This window comes from Schistocerca gregaria, chromosome 6 (assembly GCF_023897955.1).
Source record: "Schistocerca gregaria isolate iqSchGreg1 chromosome 6, iqSchGreg1.2, whole genome shotgun sequence".
In the NCBI taxonomy this organism is placed as follows: domain Eukaryota; kingdom Metazoa; phylum Arthropoda; class Insecta; order Orthoptera; family Acrididae; genus Schistocerca; species Schistocerca gregaria.
Window position 1 is genome coordinate 546,263,817 of NC_064925.1, and position 23,398 is coordinate 546,287,214.

General features: G+C 36.6%; 1 protein-coding gene across 18 annotated transcripts in view; it reads left to right on the plus strand.

The window, feature by feature from the left end:
* The window catches only part of LOC126277961 (LIM domain-binding protein 2), a 743,737-nt gene extending 720,630 nt beyond the window's left edge, over positions 1-23,107 (plus strand). For all 18 annotated transcript variants that reach the window (XM_049977583.1, XM_049977586.1, XM_049977585.1 and 15 more), the window contains 2 exons: positions 2,825-2,952; positions 11,704-23,107. In XM_049977583.1, coding sequence (XP_049833540.1) covers positions 2,825-2,952; positions 11,704-12,003 — 428 coding nt within the window. In that variant the 3' untranslated portion in view covers positions 12,004-23,107. The remainder of the gene's footprint in view (positions 1-2,824; positions 2,953-11,703) is intronic.
* The last annotated feature ends 291 nt before the right edge of the window (positions 23,108-23,398 follow it).

The window sequence follows — 23,398 nt, forward strand, 5'->3', positions numbered from 1 at the left end:
TACTCGTTCACTTACTCTCAATCTCCCCCCCCCCCCCCTCCTTTTAATTTTCTCTCTCTGCCTTCTCTCTCTCTCTCTCTCTCTCTCTCTCTCTCTCTCTCTCTCTCTCTCTCTCTCTCTCTCTCTCTCACTCTTCGCCCCACCCCCGTCTCACTTTCGCTCTAACAGTCTCTTTCCGTCTTCCTTCTCATTCCCCTCACCCCTCTTAACACTCCCTGCCAAATGACTACATTCCTTATTAATTTTAAATTAACCACTAAACTGCTCATCTCAAATGTTGTATGCCCGGTTCAGCCAATATATCGAGCAAGAAACTGTATGTTAAAAATAATCTCAACACCAGTACTCTTAGATGTAATAGAAATATCATCAGAATATCTAGTGTCATACACCTTGTAAATTGCACATATTAATTTGTAGTTCAGTTTGTATTAGTTTAAGTTAATTTTGCATTTATATTTCTTGTAATGCCCAAAAAAGAATATATATAACTGGTATATAATGTGGCTGCTTTCACAGGTGGACTGGCTTCTGATGGGGTAGGATAAGCCTGTGGTGGGATTTAAGTAGAACTTATATTGTAAATATTTCACGCAACTGTGCCACTGTCTTGCTTATTTGCTGTTGTTTTCTAACTTGCCACAGATACAGAACAAGCATCACAAAGCTATAACAAAAAAGCACTGAATGTGTATATGCACTATTTGATGATGAGCTGCTAAGCAGCTCAAAACTGGCCATGGTTTACTGAAAAACATCTATTTAGAAAGGTTACTAGTTGTGGTAATTTCTGAAAACCTAACAGAAATGTAACTGGTTCTTTTTAGTACTCATGTATTTGACCTCACACTTTTCCTTATTTAGAGTCAATTGCCACTTTTGGCACCATACAGATATTTTATCTAAATCATTTTGCAATTGGTTTCAATCTGCTGATACCCTTACTGTATGGTAAATGACAGTATCATCTGCAAACCATCTAAGAGGTATGCTCAGATTGTCTCCTAAATCCTTTATACAGATTAGGAACATCAGAGGATCTATAACACTTCCTTGGGGAATGCCAGACATCACTTCTTTTTTAATCAGCTACTTTTTGCCAGTTACTATGAGCTATGACGTTCCTGGCAGGAATTCACAAATCCAGTTGTTGAACAGAGACACTACTCCTTAGGCATGCAATTTGATTAGAAGCTGCTTGTGAGGAAGGAGGGAACAGCAGTCTGTAACTATCAGTAATCTTTTCCTTGGCCTGTGCTCATTAGCATATACTGCTGTCACTGTGATATTTCTAAGTAGTTTACACACTTATCATCTGCACTGTTCATTGATTTCCAATAGTGGAGCTAAGGCTGTTACTTCACAATGACGTATCTTTGTAATTATGCTATTCACACTAGCATTAGCTCCTTTTCTAGCCCTAGTTCACTCATGCACACACACAACCACACAACTACACGAATACCCAAACTAACACTCCTTTAGGCATGGCAAGACTCAAGTCATGTGGATTTGGGTGTCTGTGAATGTTTCTGAGTGTGAATGTTTGTACTTGGGCTAGAAAGATAGCTGTAACTTGAAAGCTAGTGTGAAAGCTGTTTTCTGTTACGTGTTTCTGTGTTCTACACTTCAGTCTGCTACAGGTGAATTATTGCCTTTCCCTATTTAACATGTTGCACCCTCCAGGAATTTCCATCATTGTTGTCATTTGTTACACCACTACTTACAAAAGACTGAAATTGGGACTCTCAAACTCCGGCAAGATATTTTACATTTGCCAGAGCATTTTGTTTCCTTGCACACACTTACAAAGTAAGAAACTGCCATATTCCTGCTCACAGGTGTGCTAGCTCTGCGTATTCAGGGTGATAGCCTCGCTGGAATTTTGAGAAATGTGTGTAGAGGCACTTGTAGGTTAAATCTCGATTCTTGAGGCAGGTAACTCAGTTGATGGTCCACTAACCTATGAATGCCAGATATCAGTGGTCTAGCAATACATCACTTAACAGTTAAAACTTCTCAGAAAAGTTCAGTGGGAAATTTCAGCCTTACTTTATTTCTCACCTTCTTTATGCAATCTGTTTCCTCTGTGTTCCTCTCAAGCTTTCCACCTTCTCTTTCATTTTGTGATATTTTCACTGTGCTGTCTCCATGGATGTATAATCATAGAGTTTATGCTTTAGATATGATATGTTTCATGAAAGATTAAGTCACATTGTGCTCAAATGGTTTAGTTGGCTTTACAGAACTGAAGAAAAATGTTGTTTCCTTGTCTGATCTGTGACCCCTGTTATAAAAAGAAGGTTATCTAAACAACTTTCCTGTGATGTCTGTAGATTATCTAAGGTAATGAGTGAGTGGCTTAGGAAATTGCATTGCTGTTTGTCCAGCTCCATCTCTAACTATCTCTCTGTCAATATTATGTTAAACTGCAACCTTATCTTTTCCAGTATATCAAAGCATAGCAGTAAAAGAAGTCTTTTAGCCATTGAACTGCAACTGTGCATAGAGCACCATCTACAAATAGTCTTCCCTCAAAACAATCTGATCTGAACTGTGCCAACCTTTCGTTCACAAATGGAGAATCTCGTAATACATTTGATTTAGATTTCAGTTCATATTCAACAACCAACTAGTTTCTTGTTATTTCTGAGGGAACATTGTTCTGAGTTAATTTGTTTTTTCAGCGTTTAATCCAGCTTCAGCCATTACATGAGAACTGTCTGATTGCAATCCTCATTCATATTGTCAAGTAAAATATATTAAATGATTATCATATGTATTTTCAAATTTGAATACTTATTAACATTTTCCTTGCACGCAGAGTCACAACGACCAGCAAACAAGAGGCGGAAACGGAAAGGTTCCCAATCTGGAGGTGCTGCCAACAATGCTCCTCCTGCGCCCAACAAGAAACGCTCGCCTGGACCAAATTTCTCTTTAGCATCACAGGTGAGCATTCTAGAAAAGCATAAGATTAGGTTGATGTGCAAATGATATATTACATGGTGTTTCAAAAGGAATATACATTTTTTGAATGCATATATTTAATAAATTGTAAGACATACAACTGTAAAACTTGGGACACATCTTTACAGAGCCCTAAAGTTTAGATTACTGATGTTAATATGTCCTCCAGTGACTTGATCAATATAGCATTGATACTCAAATTCGTCCCATACTTGGGCAAGAATGTCCATTATCACTGATGTTATGGCAGTATGGATCCAGTTCTTCAGCTTTTCTAGTTGTGGTAGTATTGGTGCATCAACATTGTTCTTAATGAAGTGCCACAAGAAGAAGTCGGAGGGCATTAAATCTGGTGAACTTGGAGGTCAGCTGAGAAGTGCTAAGTCACTGCTTGTTTGACAACCAATCCAGCTGCTAGGTAGAGTATCGTTCAGATATTCACGCAACTGGTACCTCCAGTTAGGGGGTGCCCCATATTGTTGAAAAATGAAATTGTCCTCATTCAGCCATGCCAACAACCAATTTTGTAATGTACTAAGACACTGGTGAGTGGTAACCATGTTTCCATTAAAGGAGAATGGGCTGCAAACAGGTGAATGGGGTACTGGACAAACCACATTGACTTTGGGTGAACCTTGTACGTGTATTCAGTTGGCCCCAAATTTGTACACTATGTTTGTTTACTGCTCACTAATGTGGGAAGGTGCTTGATCACTGAAAAATATGCATTGTGTGAAAGTTTTATTACTGTCAGTAGCATTCTGAAGCTTTTCGGCCATATGTTTGTGTTTGTTGTTATGATGTAGAGTGTGTGAAAGCTATAATTTTTACAACTTTATAACTAACTGACATCTTAAAATGCACCAAATTGATTTTGTAGAACTTGCCATTTGAATTTGTGTGATATTTTTGTTGGAAACATGGATGGCAAGGGTTCTTTCCTTTACATTCACATCCTGTGTCCATAAGCTATTGATACCATGTGTGAATGTTCCATCCATTTGGAGGATCAGTTTGGTACCACAAGTATGTCAACCTGAGAAAACTTGAGAACACTGACTGATTTGTGCTGAGTAGTAGCCATTTTGCAACACATGACAACAATCAAGACAACTGTTTTCTAGGGTCAATGAATATAAACTTGGCAGTTTATTCATTCATCCAATAACTCAGCCGTGGGGCAGTGTTTGATAGTTGTGACAACATAATACTCTGTAATGTGTATATTCTTTTTGAAACTATCTGTATTTTGTTGCATAGGTTTGATCTTGAAATGTGAGTTTATTCACTTTAGCAAACCAAAAATTAACATGACAAGTGAAATAAGAATACCATTAAAAAACTTGCATTATTATCCCTTCATCAAACTCTTTTCAGTAATTACTGCTTGAACGATTTGCTAACGCTCTTTCATAAAGCGACTGGTTTGTTTTCCGGTGATAGTTTCCTCAGATTGGTTATGGATGGTTGTTTAATCTTGAATTTTTAACTCGCTATTATGTTTTTTCTTTCGCGATGATGCATTTTACTAAAGATTGTTAGTAAGCCAAGCCACACATATTCTCATGGACATTGTAAATTTTCATACTTATTGTTTTCACTTGTATGTGAGTGTAGAAGTGTTGCCTGTTCAATGCAAGAGCACCATGAAAATGTCCTTCCAACAGCAGTAACAGACATTATTAAAACTGCATTGAATAACACAGAGAGATGGTGATCTGGGCCAATGTGGGTACTCAGAACGGAACAGGGTTGCTAAAAGAGGTAGTGCTGATGTGGCTTCTTTGTATGAAGATAGGGAGATGGTAGTGGGCTTAAAAGCAGAAGATGAAGGACTCAAGGTAAGGGGAGGAGGTCAGAAAGGAGAATATGGGTGAGCTTGGATGGAACAAGCATACCTTAGCAAAAGATCTTGCTGAAAACCCAAGGAAATTCTGGTCTTAGGTAAAATCAGTAAGTAGGTCGAAGGCTTCCATCCAGTCACTCACTGATCAGTCTGGCCTGGCAACGGAAGACAGCAAAACGAAAGCTGAAATTTTAAATTTAGCATTTGAGAAATCTTTCACGCAGGAGAGTCGTACAAACATACTACCGTTTGAGTCTCGTACAGATTCCCATATGGGGGACATAGTGATAGACATTCCTGGGGTTGTGAAACAGCTGAATGGGTTCAAAATAAATAAATCGCCAGGTCCTGATGGGATTCCAGTTCGGTTTTACAGAGAGTACTCTACTGCATTGACTCCTTACTTAGCTTGCATTTATCGCGAATCTCTTGCCCAACATAGAGTCCCGAGCGACTGGAAAAAAGCGCAAGCGATGCCTGTATATAAGAAGGGTAGAAGGACGGATCCTCAAAATTACAGACCAAAATCCTTAACATCGGTTCGTTGCAAGATTCTCGAACATATTCTCAGTTCGAATGTAATGAATTTCCTTGAGACAGAGAAGTTGCTGTCCATGCATCAACATGGCTTTAGAAAGCATCGCTCCTGCAAAATTCAACGCTCCCTTTTTTCACGTGATATCTTGTGAACCATGGATGAAGGGTATCAGACAGATGCCATATTCCTTGACTTCCAGAAAGCGTTTGGCTCGGTGCCCCACTGCAGACTCCTAACTAAGGTACGAGCATATGAGATTGGTTCCCAAATATGTGAGTGGCTCGAAGACTTCTTAAGTAATATAGAACCCAGTACATTGTCGTCGATGGTAAGTGTTCATCGGAGGTGAGGGTATAATCTAGAGTGCTCCAGGGAAGTGTGGTAGGTCCGCTGTTGTTTTCTATCTACATAAATGATCTTTAGGGTAGGGTGGATAGCAATGTGCGGCTGTTTGCTGATGATGCTGTGGTGTAAGGGAAGGTGCCATCCTTGAATGACTGTAGGAGGATACAAGATGACATGGACAGGATTTGTGATTGGTGTAAAGAATGGCAGCTAACTCTAAATATAGATAAATGTAAATTAATTCAGATGAATAGGAAAAATAATCCCGTAATTTTTGAATACTCCATTAGTACTGTAGTGCTTGACACAGTCACGTTGATTAAATATTTGTAAATAAAATAGAAAGAAACTTCCACGTGGGAAAAATATATTAAAAACAAAGATTCCAAGACTTACCAAGCAGGAAAGCGCCGGCAGACAGGCACATGAACAAAACACACAAACACACACACAGAATTACTAGCTTTCGCAACCGATGGTTGCTTCTTCAGGAAGGAGAGGGAAAGACGAAAGGATGTGGGTTTTAAGGGAGAGGGTAAGGAGTCATTCCAATCCCGGGAGCGGAAAGACTTCCCTTAGGAGAAAAAAAAAGGACAGGTGTACACTCGCGCACACACACACACACACACACACACACACACACATATCCATCCGCACATACACAGACACAAGCAGACATAAAGGCCTTTAAATATGTCTGCTTGTGTCTGTGTATGTGCCGATGGATATGTGTGTGTGTGTGTGTGTGTGTGTGTGTGTGTGCGCGAGTGTACACCTGTCCTTTTTTTTTCTCCTAAGGGAAGTCTTTCCGCTCCCGGGATTGGAATGACTCCTTACCCTCTCCCTTAAAACCCACATCCTTTCGTCTTTCCCTCTCCTTCCTGAAGAAGCAACCATCGGTTGCGAAAGCTAGTAATTCTGTGTGTGTGTTTGTGTGTTTTGTTCATGTGCCTGTCTGCCGGCGCTTTCCCGCTTGGTAAGTCTTGGAATCTTTGTTTTTAATATATGATTAAATATTTGGGCGTAACATTGCAGACCAATATGAAGTGGGACAAGCATGTAATGGCAGTTGTGGGGAAGGGGGATAGTTGTCTTCGGTTCATTGATAGAATTTTAGGAAGATGTGGTTCATTGAGAAAATTTAGAGAACCAGCATTTGAGGCTGACTGCAGTACAATTTTACTGCTGCCAACTTATATTTCCCGGAAAGACCACAAAGATAAGATAAGAGAGATTAGGGCTTGTACAGAGGCATATAGGCAGTCATTTTTCCCTCGTTCTGTTTGGGACTGGAACAGGAAGAGAAGATGCTAGTTGTGGTATGAGGTACCCTCCACCATGCACCGTATGGTGGATTGCGGAGTATGTATGTAGATGTAGAACAGGGGAACTGTGAAGTCTGCTTGCAGTAGAAGGGTGGAATTATATGGGAACAAGAGAGAGACATAAACTAGCTTAAAGAGGTTCTTAAGGACATTTACATCTACATCTACATGATTACTCTGCTATTCACAAGAAAGTGCCTGGCAGAGGGTTCAGTACCACCTTCAAGCTATCTCTCTACCGTTCCACCTTGGAAAGGCACGCGGGAAAAACGAGCACTTCAGTTTTTCCGCGCGAGCCCGGATTTCTCTTATTTGATTGTGATGATCATATCTACCTATGTAGGTGGGTGTCAACAGAATGTTTTCGCAATCGGAGGAGAAAACTGGTGATTGAAATTTCATGAGAAGATGATCCCGTTGCAACAAAAATCACCTTTGTTTTAATGATTGCCACTTCAATTCACGTATCGTGTCTGTGACATCTCCCCTATTTCGCGATAATACAAAATGAGCTGCCCTTCTTTGTACTTTCTCGATGTCATCCGGCAGTCCCACCTGAAGCGGATCCCACACTGCACAGCAATACTCCAGAATAGGGTGGACAAGCATTCCAATTTAGGTTATTTGTAATTGTAATCCCTAAGTATTAAGTTGAATTTACAGCCTTCAAATTTGTGTGACTTATCGCGTAATCGAAAGACACAAGCAGACATAAAAGACACAAGCAGACATAAAGGCCTTTAAATATGTCTGCTTGTGTCTGTGTATGTGCCGATGGATATGTGTGTGTGTGTGTGTGTGTGTGTGTGTGTGTGTGTGTGTGTGTGTGTGTGTGCGCGAGTGTACACCTGTCCTTTTTTTTTCTCCTAAGGGAAGTCTTTCCGCTCCCGGGATTGGAATGACTCCTTACCCTCTCCCTTAAAACCCACATCCTTTCGTCTTTCCCTCTCCTTCCTGAAGAAGCAACCATCGGTTGCGAAAGCTAGTAATTCTGTGTGTGTGTTTGTGTGTTTTGTTCATGTGCCTGTCTGCCGGCGCTTTCCCGCTTGGTAAGTCTTGGAATCTTTGTTTTTAATATATGATTAAATATTTGGGCGTAACATTGCAGACCAATATGAAGTGGGACAAGCATGTAATGGCAGTTGTGGGGAAGGGGGATAGTTGTCTTCGGTTCATTGATAGAATTTTAGGAAGATGTGGTTCATTGAGAAAATTTAGAGAACCAGCATTTGAGGCTGACTGCAGTACAATTTTACTGCTGCCAACTTATATTTCCCGGAAAGACCACAAAGATAAGATAAGAGAGATTAGGGCTTGTACAGAGGCATATAGGCAGTCATTTTTCCCTCGTTCTGTTTGGGACTGGAACAGGAAGAGAAGATGCTAGTTGTGGTATGAGGTACCCTCCACCATGCACCGTATGGTGGATTGCGGAGTATGTATGTAGATGTAGAACAGGGGAACTGTGAAGTCTGCTTGCAGTAGAAGGGTGGAATTATATGGGAACAAGAGAGAGACATAAACTAGCTTAAAGAGGTTCTTAAGGACATTTACATCTACATCTACATGATTACTCTGCTATTCACAAGAAAGTGCCTGGCAGAGGGTTCAGTACCACCTTCAAGCTATCTCTCTACCGTTCCACCTTGGAAAGGCACGCGGGAAAAAGAGCACTTCAGTTTTTCCGCGCGAGCCCGGATTTCTCTTATTTGATTGTGATGATCATATCTACCTATGTAGGTGGGTGTCAACAGAATGTTTTCGCAATCGGAGGAGAAAACTGGTGATTGAAATTTCATGAGAAGATGATCCCGTTGCAACAAAAATCACCTTTGTTTTAATGATTGCCACTTCAATTCACGTATCGTGTCTGTGACATCTCCCCTATTTCGCGATAATACAAAATGAGCTGCCCTTCTTTGTACTTTCTCGATGTCATCCGGCAGTCCCACCTGAAGCGGATCCCACACTGCACAGCAATACTCCAGAATAGGGTGGACAAGCATTCCAATTTAGGTTATTTGTAATTGTAATCCCTAAGTATTAAGTTGAATTTACAGCCTTCAAATTTGTGTGACTTATCGCGTAATCGAAAGTTAGCTGATTTCTTTCAGTACTCATGTGAATAACTTCACACTTTTCCTTATTCAGGGGCTATTGCCACTTTTCTCGCCATACAGATATCTTATCTAAATCATTTTGCAAGTAGCTTTGATCATTTGATGACTTTACAAGACGGTAAATGACAGCATCATCTACAAACAATCTAAGATGGCTACTCAGATTGTCGTTAACATAGATCAGGAAGAATAGAGGGCCTATAACACTTCCTTGTGGATCGCTCAATATTACTTCTGTTTTACTCTATGACTTTCTGTCTATTACTACGAACTGTGACCTCTCTGACAGGAAATCATGAATCCAGTCGCACAACTGAGGCGATACTCTGTAGGCATGCAGTTTGGTTAGAAGACGCTTGTGAGGTACAATGTCGAAAGCCTTCTGGAAATCTAAAAATATGGAATCTATTTGACATCCCCTGTCAATAGCACTTATTACTTTATGAGTGTAAAGAGCTAGTTGTGATTCACAAGAATGATATTTTCTGAAACTGCGCTAACTATGTGTCAATAAATCATTTTCTTCGAGGTGCTTCATAATGTTCAAATACAGTATATGTTCCAAAACCCTACTTCAAATCGAAGTTAGTGATATAGGCCTGCTATTACTCCTACTTCCCCTTTTTGGGTATTGGTGTGACTTGAGCAATTTTCCAGTCTTTAGGTATGGATCTTTCTGTGAGCGAATGGTTGTATATAATTGCTAAATATGGAGCTATTTTATCAGCATACTCTGCGAGGAACCTAACTGGTATACAATCTGGACTGGTGGCCTTGCCTTTATTATGTGATTTAAGCTGCTTCATTACTCCGAGGATATCTACTTTTATGTTTCTCATCTTGGCAGTTGATCTTAACTGGAATTCAGGAATATTTACTTCATCTCCTTTGGTGAAGGAGTTTCGGAAAACCGTGTTTAGTAACTCTGCTTTTGTGGCACTGTCATCAGTGACTTCACCGTTGTTATTGCGTAGTGAAGGTTTTGATTGTGTCTTGGCACTGGTGTGCTTTATGTATGACCAGAATCTCTTTGGAATTTCTGCCAGATTTCGAGACAGAATTTTGTTGTGGAAATTTTTAAAAGCATTGTGCATTGAAGTACGTGCCATATTTCGAACTTCTGTAAAAAATAGCAGTATGTGTCTCTCCATATATGTTCTAATCTCTCTCATCTTATTCTTGTTGTTTCTAAATGAGATGGATACTGCAGAATTTTTCAGTTGTTCATCAAATGCCAGTTCTATAAGTTTAACCAACAACGTTTCATAAGAACAACATTGGCTTTCCCCCAGAGACTCCCACTTGAGTTCCCTGAGTACCTCCGTTATTATGTAATTCGTCCTGTACTGACTTGTTATGATTCTAAAAGCTATAACGTACTTTTATTGGAACTTGACTTTTTTCTAAAAATATGTAGTGTGGCTAATACTAGGTAATTGCTACCCCCCTGTTATGAACACAAAAGGATATGAATGAATAGTGAATAATTTAGGCGAGATGACTTTTTTGAACTCTGCCGTTTTTATAGTTATTTTCATTTTATAAATGTTTGTTTATGATTATTGTTTGCAAAATATTCTCTGTGATTATAAATATGTCTGCTTCACTCAATATCAGATAAAGAAGTGCCCCATTCAAATTTTTATCATTTAAGGAAGCCAGTGACAACAATTTCTCTGAATAAAAATTAAACATACGACTAACTGGTTAAATCTAGCTCGTAACAATAACTAAATAAATTATAGTAAAATGAAGAAGCTGAAAGAAAGGTATATAATGTAGGACTAGAAATATAAATGAGATAGAGTGGATCAGTGACAGAAAAAAAGAAAGTAGAAGCAAATAGGGCAGGAAGCATAAAAAAGGAACAAGAATACAAGGAAGATAGAAACTGTAGCAAAAGAGGCAAAAATGGAAACTTGTAACTAACCATAATAGAACGGGAAGGTAATGGCAGGATCTAGTGGAGAAGGGAGTTGGTGGAAGAAAATGTATTAGGCAGTATCAGATGAAGTAAGATAGATTCATGCCAGGTGTATGACTGGTTTTCACTAACAAAGGCCCGAGATGCTGAAGTTGGGGCAATGATCCAAATAGTATCCATACTGAATCACATCACAAGATAGTGGGTGTTAAAATGTGGGACCAGATATTGTATTTTGCCACCATACACAATCCATCTTGTAACTGTTTGTTTTAAGTGCCAATGTAGTGGTTACTGTGCAAACATGCATATCAACTGTGATATTGGGTATCTCACAAGTGGCTTTTTTTCCCTGATGAAGTAGGTTTTGTTAATTGTGAGGCAAGAGTCGAGAATGATACGAGGGTGTGTCACACATTTTTGCATGTAATGTATTGTGTATGTACCATGGTCTGGATCTCGTTCCACCTTTGCTAGTGTTGAACTTTGCTTGTACCTGAATCTTGTTCATGGAAAAATTGTTGTGCATAAGAAAAATAAGTGGTTGCCTGTCACAAACACAGAGTATGTGAATGACTTTGTTCTGCAGTTACCACCTATTCTCACAACTGAGATGCGTTTGTATTTCATTTCAGGACGTAATGGTTGTTGGCGAACCATCACTGATGGGTGGCGAGTTCGGGGATGAGGACGAGAGGCTCATAACGCGGTTGGAGAACACACAGTACGATGCGGCCAACTCCCTGGACCACGACAACCACGGCTTCTCGGACTCGCCTATGACGGGGGGCCCTAATTCGTGGGGGGGAGGAGGCCCAGTAGGTGGGCCTGGAGTGGGCGGACCTGTGGCCGACAGGGGACCCGGTGTCCCACCTCAGGGCAACACGCCGTCCAGCCAGGACTCGGACAAGAAGTCTCCAGCTGTGAGTCAGTGATAGTGCGCACTGTGAGGCGAGGTGAGGCGCGGCGAGGCGAGGCGAGCCGAGGCCGAAGTAAGAGTGCTCGTGTGACACTGAGGCACTCCTGAAGCTGTGTGTGCCATTCTTGTTGAAGTGTCGTTTCTTTCTGACAGGTGGCCAACACATTATTTAAAATAAATTTTAATGTGGACATAAAGTATTCAGATAAATTTCTATTTCAAGGTGTTCATAGTCTGTGCATGACTATGTAGAAATTGTAATATTGACACTACTTTATTATAGATTAGTTTGGAGAAATTGTGCAATGCAAATAGACTCCTCCAAGGAAAGAGGTATGTTGGTGTTCAGTTCTGGTAGTGTTCATTATTGGATAAGGGTTTTCTGAACACGATCTCCAACACCATTGGAATAATCTGAAGATCATTGATTTTAGATATTCAGATTTTCATATGTAATAAATAACATAGTTGTAGTTGTCTTATTCAGTAAAAAAAAAGCTCTTCATGCTATTCATTTATAAATGAATTGTGTTTTAATTACACAGGACGAATACTCAACAGAGTAGGCTTTCTCATACCTGTTACATAAAATTGTAATTTATTTTAAATTATTGTACATTATTTATGTAGTTTAAATTAGTGCTTGCTCAATATTTTATGAAATGAAATGTAAAGATAGTTACAAATATTTCAGTTTTGTGCTAAAAGCCAAGGTGTGTGAATAAAGTAAGATGAAACTCTTTTTGAAATCCATAAATTTAGTTTCGTTGCAGTCACATCTTGCATTGCTTTCACAGTCAGCACTAGTTTAAATTACTGCTTTTTTTTCTCTCCATTATAATCTGCAAGATGCATAAAGAATTTGTGATATCTCTTCCTGAAACTATTTTTTTTTATCTTTTTGATTATCTATTCATTATTTGACCAGCATATTTGTGAAGAAGTAAAGTTTTGCACCTCTACAGTGAATGGATTTTATCATCTGTTAGTGCACCTCACTTTTACAAAATCATTATATCGTTTTGAAGTTGGTTCATTGTACTGGTAAGAAAGAATTGTTTCCAAGCTTCAAATTGTATATTTAATTTTGAGCTGTTTGTTCTAACAATTTTTTGTTTCTGAGGAGCTGCAGTTAGTGGAATGCCATGCTGCATATTAAAAATACTTTTAACAACAGTTTCAGTATTATGCAGTCTGTTGGAAACATAATTTAAAAGCATTTAGGAAACTTATTTGTTGGATATATTTCAGTAGCATCTCATTTCTATGTAACGTGAGTTTTACTTCCCACATGTTGTCAGTGCATGGTACAGCACATTACTGTATACACATTCAGTGATACAGAAAAGTGTTCCCAAGCATTGGTTTGATGATGGTAGTAGTAGCAGCCTTAACTGTTTGTAAATGGGAAGTCAAAACTACATTAGTGTGTCTGATCTTATCACAATTATTTTGTGTAACAAATAAGAGAGTGGCAATGTTGTTATAGTGTGACTGCTGAGCTGCTTGTAATCACTGATTTTTTTTAAAAAATATTTGTTTTACCCTGTCTTGGATGATTCAGACAGTTCATACATTTCCATTTCCCAAAATAAAATTATTGATGATGAGGCATCAGCTGCTGTGATATTGTTGTTTCAGCAGTAACCAATTTTAATTTTTTCTTTTTGTTCATTGTTGGTTGTTGTTTGCTTCCTGGTGCTCTAAAGTGAAAAAGTGAAAGAGAAATACTTGATGTCTTTTTGATGTATGCTGTGCATTCAATGGAAACAATAGTCTTATCTAATTTCTATGTTTTTTGATGTATTTTAAATTACAAACGTAAGGCATTAGATATTACCTTCACTGAATATTTTGGAGGCAAGTACTTCTACATTGGTTTCTTCCAGAAGAATGCTTACAAAGCTGTCTTTCTTATTGTATTGTACACATGAAGTATGAAACTTTCTTTTGTCTGGAATAATACATATTGTTTACCTATGTATTGGACACTTCAGGAATAATTGCAGTTCCTAATTTAATATTTTTGTGTGTTGTACAAAAATGTATTCATGGAATGAAACTTGACTGTTTTGTGAAGTGCTATAAATGTGTATTTATAAAATCTTCAACCACTTGCAGATAACTCTGCAACATTACAAGAAGAACAGCCTTTGAAGTACAATTTTTGATAGCAAAAAAAAATATAAAGACAGCAACTTAATGATACAAGTAGCACAGTGTTATTTCTTATTTTATACACATAGTTTTTTATACAACTTGATTTTGATGTCTCATTTATGCAGGTAAAAATGGGGTGTTGCTTGCGAAGTACATAACCAGTAATGCAGTTGATCTCAATATCTTTTTGTTTAATTTTGAGAAGCAGCCTACAATTTTTAAATACTATTTTATGAAGTACTGCACTGTAACAAGAATCTTAATTTGAAAAAACAAAACAAAAAAGCAAAAACAAAACACATTTAAGAAACAATTAGAAGTAATTTGACTTTCAAGTCCGTGACTCTACACAGTCTTCCAAGTAGTTCATTCTTTCTTTCTTAATGACATATACATGTCACTCAACAAATAATCCCCCTGAATCTGATGAAATTTCTGTGTCAACTGATCTTATTACATTGGCATAGTCTTCCTTTACTTCAACATGTTTCTTGAATTTCATTAACGTTGGTATAGTTTCACTGGGACACGTATAAATGCCTTATTCTATTACTGGTTCATTATGATAACCTTTGGATTAAATGTAAATGTATATGATGAACATTTGTCATACTTCAGAATGTACTGTAGTCCAGATTTGGATTCAAAAGTATGTGTTACGTTTTACAAACATTTGTCCCTGATTAACCTTCAGCTGTTAAGTGAGCTGGAGATGCAGAAAGTCTGTCAGGCATTTCTTGTATTCACAACTAATTTACTTTGATCTTTTATAATTAGCCACTTGCACTAGGCTTCTAATTTCTGATCATCAGGTGAGTAGTCCTAAAATAGATATTCATGGAAATTTGAATTAGCTACTTGTTTCAGACCAATACTCTAATAGAAGCTCATATCTTATAAATATTAACAATTTCTGAAAATAAATTTAACTTTGGTTCAAGAACTACTCACTTTTCCACTTTCCAGTATTTGTCAGCGCACTCTGTATTCAAGTATTAACAGTTTTTGAATCTTGGGGAAACTGAAATAGGAAGGTGGCATAAATAGTGCTGAAGTAAACAGTGCATCACTATTACTACTGGTCTAACACTAAAGCCCACTATGAGGAAAACTGAATGTCTTGACGTGCTTCCCACATCTAACTTATGAAAGCCTTCTCTCTCTTTTAATTGATATCCATGAAACAGTATAAATACATTAAACTGTGTGACTCTTTGAGTGACCTTTTCAAGTACACCATTATATGAAACAAGGTAGGTATGGAGGAACCATTTTATTGATGCAGTTATTCTCTAAATATTGTGTTTTGGTGTCTTCTGAATAGTATTTCTCCTTATATTAGTACTTCGATTGCTACATTGTTTTGCTAAATATTGGATTGTGCGATCAGTGCCAGTCTTAAAAAATACCTGATGAACCCAGTTACTCCTTTCTTTTCATTTCATCTTTGAGATTGATTGAAGATGTATACCTATAGTCTACAGTCCTGATAAGTATGGCATTACTAATCCTGTTTTTTGTTTAGGTGCAGGTTAAATGACAACATGTAAAACAGTTTCATTTCCTGCTTAATTGTTGGCTTTTCAAGGCTCTGGCAGTTTTGAATTGTCACTTCAAGAGGAGTTGTGAAATATTATGGTGGAATTTTTTTTCGGAAGTCCTACAAAAGAAATTTAGGAGCAGAATTAATTATGTATCAATGCTCTTGATACAAAACCCAGTTTGCACAAATGCTGGGAGTGTTTCTAAGGAGAATACCAGTTACCATCTCATTCCCTTCTTTGCATTAAAATAGCTAGTGGCCAAGTTTAAGAACAAGAATTAAGAGCACTTCTGTACCACTGCTAAACGTATCACTTGAAGTGAATAGGTCACTTGCTGTTCAGAAAACTATAGTGACACGTTTTGGGTACAGCACATTTTGAGAATGTCTGCCAAATAAAATATAAAGTCATAAGCACAAGCATAATGTAAAAAAGTCATTAACAGTAATGATAGCTAAGGTTTTAAAAAAAAAATCAAAATAAAGTAATCATACCAAACAAGTTGCCTTCATACGAAATTTGGAATCGCAGGCATACATCCTCACCATCAGTAATGATGGAGTGTTGCTATTACAAAACATGCCATCAGGTATTGTGGGTGTATGGGTTCAGTGATGTTACTTGCATCCACAGAGATAAACAAACAATTTGATAACAAAATAATATATGAAAATTTTAGAGAAATAAGAGTGAAACTATCAGTTTACAACACAAAATAAAATAGATATAAAATAAAAATAAAGCACACAATTATTAACCACTGTTAAATACTTGATAGAAACTGAACTATGGGATGATTATGAGAATCATTAAGCATGATTCAGACAGGTATACACAGGAAGCCAGTTATAAATATGGTGACACAAGTCAGAAATTATGATTTCTATTAGTATATCTGATGCCCCAGCTGAAGAATTGTCAGTGAAGCCTGAAACTTTGTCTGATGTGATTGCCCTTTGCTTCCATATGTCTTCCACTTTTATCTTAATTTTTGTGACTGTTTCTTCCTTCTGTCTTAGAGTCTCTAGTTCATGTTTCAGCTGATTGTATCTAACAGTCATCATAAGTTATGTCACTAAAGCAATTACTGCATGGCTGCCATTGAACTTTTCCTTTATGCAGAGACTCCTTCCTCCAGCATCCAAAGTTGTAGAAATGTTTTATTTTTAGTTTCTTCAATTATAAGCTCATCAATTTTTTGTTTAAAATCTGTTTTCACTTAGTTTATAAAACAGCTATGTAGTTTGTAGGTGACAGCTGGATTTCTTCCCAGAAGTTTTCCCTAGCAGTATTGCATCACTCCTTCATCAATATTCCTGCAGATTGCTTTAACACGTTGACTGTCATGTGGCCACTGGTGGGCACTACAGGCAAGTCTGCTGCAACACCGATGGGGCTTGTGCCAGTTAATGTGCTAAAGATGCTTTCCATGGTTAAAAATAAATAAATAAATAAATAAATAAATAAATAAATAATAATCATACTCTTCTGTCCCGTATCACCTCCCTTTATCCCACTACTTGCTTGGGATGGGTATATAACTGATCGAGTAGTTAAGATGATTTTGTGGTTTATGAATTTTGGTTCTTTCAATGCTTGTTAAAGTTTCCAATATTTTGTTATCATGTTGCTCATTTATGTCTGTGTATGCTAGTAATGCCATTGTAGCCTTAAAACCATGCCATCTGGTGGCATATTTTGTAACAGTGATCCTCATCAGTTAAGCACTGATGGTGAGGACATATGCGTGTGAGACTGTACTTTGTGTGGAGGCAGTTTGTTTGGAATGATTACTTTAGTTTTGTGAAACCTTCAGTATTGTTATTCTTAACGACTTTTGTACGGTATGCTTGTGCTGATTATTTTGTATTTTGTTTAGCAGACATTCTGAAGATGGACTGCGCTCAAAATGAATCAGTATGTCTTTTTGGACAGCAAGTGCCCTTTTTATTTCTAGTGACCTATTTAGAAGTAGTATACAAGTGCACTCAATTAACATCATGGTTTCAGGCCTCCTGCACTACTGTATGTCACAAATTAAGAAAAAGAAATGTTGATACCTTTTTATTGTGGCTACTGTCTCCCATGTACTGTTTCTGTAATCATGATAATGATTATTTCCTTTAAATTTGGGTTAGTGTTTCAGTTGCAGTGGCATAAAAAAGATCTTGTGTCAATTGTTGTTGATGAATGGATGCACAATCACACAGAAGTAGATATTATTATTATTTACTTTTGTGTCTGTCAACTTCATAAAGTATTGGGTGATGGTGTTATGGTTGCATCTTCTGATTTTATGCAGTGTTGCAAATGGTGAGCACTATATTTCTTGTAAATTAAGGCAAAATAAGGGAGTTGGGGTGATGAGATGTGATAGATTTTTGACATCTTCTGTCGGTATAAAGCATGTAACAACTAAATTATAAAGTATTATCATTACTCTTTCCATTCTACTTCCATCTTTTGGAAAGGCACGGTGGCTTTGGTAAATATGAAACTGTTACCATTGTATGTAATCCTATATATTCAGAATTTAGCAGGTGCTGATTATGTAACATTTTATCACACATTGTTCTGCATGAAAACCAATCCGTTACATCCACTGGTGGACATATGCTATGATCCCTTTTAAATATTTAATAATAATAATAATAATAATAATAATTTATAAAAAGTTCTAAGTAATATCTCTTAATATCTTTCTTGGTAACTTACACTGAGTTCTGAAAGTCCTTATAAATTACATGGATGAGATGAGAAGGTTTAGTCAGTATTTTGACATTTTATCCAGTTACTGACATTTTCCTTTTTCTTTTCCTTTTCACCTACAGCACTCAAAGAATCTTTAAGTGGAATGTGGGAGTGTGTTCCTTGAGGAGTCATGAAACCCCATATTCCTGTCTCTGTTATTTCCTGTGTATGTGCTTTGGCTTTAAGTAATTGGTTTTCAGTGTTTGCACATTTTCTTTGCTGACTAAAATTAGTATTTATGTATTGTCACCTACACATATTGTGACATTACCTCTATTTATTGCATATTACTTTGTATTAGAATCAGCTCACCAGGTGAGTAAGTGTGCTCATGGGAGTAGGAAATGAACTTTTTTGCTTGAGTAATTTGGCATTTTTTGTTCATAGCAACAGTCTCGTTGCGTAACAGTTTGCAGTTTAAAAGTAAGTCACTCTTTGTGTTGCCACTGGCTACATACATTTTGCTTGATAAACGTCATGCCGGAAACAGTTGTGCTTGGTATTTTGCACTGAAATGTAATGCATGGCATCCAGAAATAAACATGTGAATTTATATACCTTGTCTAAGAAGTGTCACGGAGAGCAGCATTAAATTGAAATTATTTAAAACAATATATTCCATAAAACAATGCTGAGAAAGGGGAGGGGGGAGGAGTTAATACAATTTATTTAAAAAAAAATACATTACAAGTCTAGACAGTTTATCACTTTGTTCTGATACAGAGTATTTTGGAGTATAAGTAATGAAATGATTCATTGTCTGACAAAGTTTTCCTTACTTTCTGTTTTACTCATAAATGTGACCTCTCCCCAACTGACTTAAGGAATATTTAATTCTTGATGGTCCTTATGTTAATCTACCAGTACTATAACAAATTATTCCTTTTCTTTGTAGATACATGACATTTCCATGACAGGTTGAGCAGTCAGTGGACATGGAGAAAAATCTGTAATTTCAATATTTATGTTTGTCTTTAACTTTGAATGCTGGAGACTGTGTATGAGATGGTGAACTACACCAATATACTCTGTTCCGTATACTCAGTCAATCATCCTTCTAATTTTTTATTTTGCTGCTGATGATCAGGCATTTATGTCCTTTAAAACTGCAGGAAGTTTATGTGAACGATGCATATATCTGTAATTTACAGCTGTGTGGCAAGTAGGAAATGTTTTACATAGTTTTCTGGTGATTATGGTATATTCAACAAATATTTCCATTTCTGAAGTCCTGTTGTAATGAGAATAGTGGCTGCACTTTCAGCTGTCAAAACAGTGTATCATTTTTGTTTCTGCCCTATTGTGGTAGTGAATTTGATCCCCTTATTTAATTTATCTCAAAAGAAGCTCCATTGTAAAGGAATCTTCTTCCAACTATTAAAGTTGTCATGTCGATGTCTTTCTTTCCTTCATTTTGATCTTAGCCTATCTGTTATTTTTGAAGTTTCTATACATGTTTTCTTCCTCTTCTGCCTCTATACATGTTTTATACCTCTTGCACTCCTTATTATTCATTTTATGACAAACATAGTTTTTGTAATTTTTATTTAGTTATTTTCTGTCAATGAAGTTTGGTCATACTGTTTAAATCTGGGTGCATTTTGACATATGTTTATTTTCCAGTGACACTATTTACTGAAGTGAATAATTTTGTTTTGTGTTTGCTGTTCATGTTGTGACCTCCTTTTCCCCTCTCACTTCTAGAAATGGCAGTACCATCATGTTTGAATTTCGTATATGCAGCTAACTGCAGTTACATATGAGTATGAAGGACTCTTCTGTCACTGATGTTAGTGCTTGGGTTTTTTCCGTAATGTGGTGATATAATACAACTTCAGGGGCCAAGTAGTATATCGGTAGGAGGGCAGTAAAACGTGTTACAAATTTTTATTGTTACTTGTGGTAATTATTCTTCAAAAAACTTTTGTAATTGGTTTGTGTTGAGTATATATTTTTAAAAATGGATTTTACTGTTGTCATGGTGTTTGCCACATAAATTCTTCCCAAAACAAAGTAGTAAACTAGCATTTGATTTACTGTGACAAAGAATTTTTAATGTCTTCAAATCAAATGGACAGTCCATCAGTTTCATATTGTAAACTGCAGTTTCCCTTGATATTATTTTAGAATGAATATTAGAATTTGCTCTGGATTTCTGGCATGTTTGCATATTTCACATGCATTTGCTGGATTGGAGTATTAAATAGCAATGTTAAACAAGATTTATGTGAGCTTTTTGTGAATTTTGTTATTTTTGTTATTTATTCTGTGCACAAAATTATATAGTGTGCAACATCTTTCAGTACAATGCACCAGAAAGATTCAATAATAGTTGTGAGATGTCCCAAAAATTATTTCATCACTGCAACTTCATAAATACTACTTAAATACTGACAGGCAGCTTAATTTTGCAAATAATAAGTTCTACCAGAACATTTTCTTCCTTGGAAGCATACAAAAAATGTATTTATTGTTAAATATAACAAAAGATGTGATAGGAAGAGATGAGGGCGACACATACATTTTGAGTCACATGAATTTGATAGGATAGTGGTAGTAGTCAAGTACAATATTATTGTCATAGATAATTTTGTAAGAGCAAACATGGCTGTGAAAAGTTTCTAAAGCCAACTAAGCATTTTAAAAATTTTAGCTCAAGAGCTGTTGTCTCTCTCTCTCTCTCTCTCTCTCTCTCTCTCTCTCTCTCTCTCTCTCTCTCTCTCTTTGTGTAAAAGTGTAAAAAGTTAATTTCTTTGATTGCAACAGTAAATTCTTGAATTTGAAGTATATTGCTGTCTTGAGTATTTGCATGACCGTTATATGCCTGCTGTAATTTAACATTGTGATGTTCCACAAAATGCTGTTGGCATTGTTTTCATATTCCTACTCTTTTTTAAATTGCACTTATTGTTTGGCTGCTTTTGTGAACATCTTCAAAATTTTGTATTTGATTTAAATGCAATTAGTTATAAAAAAACAGATATTAAATCATTAAGAATAGCAAAACTGTACCTGCTGCCACAAACTTGAAGATCAAAGTACTTAATTGTGAAATGTGTTGGCCACCTGTACTGTGACACTTTCAACATAATAGAAACTAAATGAAGCATTGAACTCATATCATGCTGTGGGTACTTAGAGGTACTTTTTAACGTAAAAAGTACAAAGTGACATTTATATTATCTTTTGGTATCCTATAAATGCACCTGTGAAGAAAAACATTGCACAGCATTGAATGTAATGCCGTTGACTTCAACTGAAATGTGAGGAGTGAATGTTTATGTAACTGGATTCCAAATATGAATTTTCTGTTTGTTTGAAGATGAACTTTAGGATGTAATATAAAGGACAGCATAACTGTTGTAATAAGGTGTGTGTGTTTTTAAATTTAATAAGAAATGGAATCTTTTAGACTGCCCCTTTTAGAAGTTAAGGACAGGATCCTGCTACAGTTTGTCAGGAAAAAAATGAGTGACCAAATACTACAAGATATCATTTTTTATTGCAGACCATATACGTTCTTAACTGTTTTTGAACTGTGTATCATTTGCATAATAGTAAGCAGGAAAACAATTCCAAGTCATGAATTCCATTATTTCAAAAGTGGAACCAATTGTTCTATAGTAAAAGATTTTAGATTATTCATGAGTGATGTCCACCTAAAACATTATTAACTGTTCCATATATATATAATTTATGCAATTTACATATGTACTGAATGGACAGAAAGTGTGTAAAGTGTAAGTTGAATGAGAGGTTGCATGACTGAAATATTTTTGTTTTTGAATTGTTGTAAGTGCACATAATGTGTGAGAGCAATTTTGTGTTGGTGTTGGAATGAAAGATATAATACACAGAAACTTGTACTGTCATTTGTACTACAGCATTTTTAATGCTCTTATTTACAAACATGTGCATCAATTTTTACTAGATTTTGGTCAGTAGAACTACTTGATACATTGCTCGGTCCATGTTGGTTGGTTCAGTTCTATGTGCAGTACATTCTTGGTGCTGTCATGCTGCTGTCTGCTGTCCAATTCCAGGATTTCCACACATTTTAACCAGCTGATATTGTCACCAGAAAGTACCCAAAAAGTACAAGCCAATAAATTGATATGTTGTTTAAAACTGATGATTGAAAAATAAGCTTTTCAGTTTTTTTCCTTTTTTAAGATGGAAATCAGGTGACAATAAACGTACTGATAGGGAACAGGGCAGAAAGAAGTAGTTAAAAGGAAATACTGGCTAACACTATGATATAGTCTCTTACAGTTACAAAAGAGATTACTGTTTTAATTTCTGAACTATTGAGATTTGCTTAGTTAGGCCTGCGTACTGTGTGTCAGTTCTTGTTGAGTTATAACAAGTATGTGTCCTTTTGTTTTCTATTATCAGTATCTTGAAAATTTTACAAAATAGCCCTTTCTGTTGATGTATTTTTGAACCCTTGAGAAATATTTGAGCTGTGTCCAAGACATATTAAACCCAGATATTTTCCTTTGATGAGGATCGCCTCATCATTAACTGATCCAGATTTGAACCATCAGTACCCTTCTACTATTTTATCAAACACTTGAGATGCTCTTCTGCATACATTGACAGAATGGTATTCATGGAAGGAAGGTCGTAGTATAGAAGGAATGGCATTCGTGGAAGAAAGTACGTAGTTTAGAATAAGTTTTTGCATCTTTGGTTACATAGCCAATAATTTTGTGAAAAATATATTCATCATCTAACTGGGCTGTATTTATTGACAAATGTGCATTTGGTTACCTATTATTGGTCAATTTTGGGGCTTTAAACCATTAATAACACAACTGGAGAATTGGAGTTGGGCAAATTGAGCAAACAGTTTCAATGTGCGAGCAACATTCATTTAGTTCACCTCCTACCACAGAGTGAAAGTCTGATTTTGTAGACAAGCATTAGGGTATAAAAATCTCCATTTCGTATCTT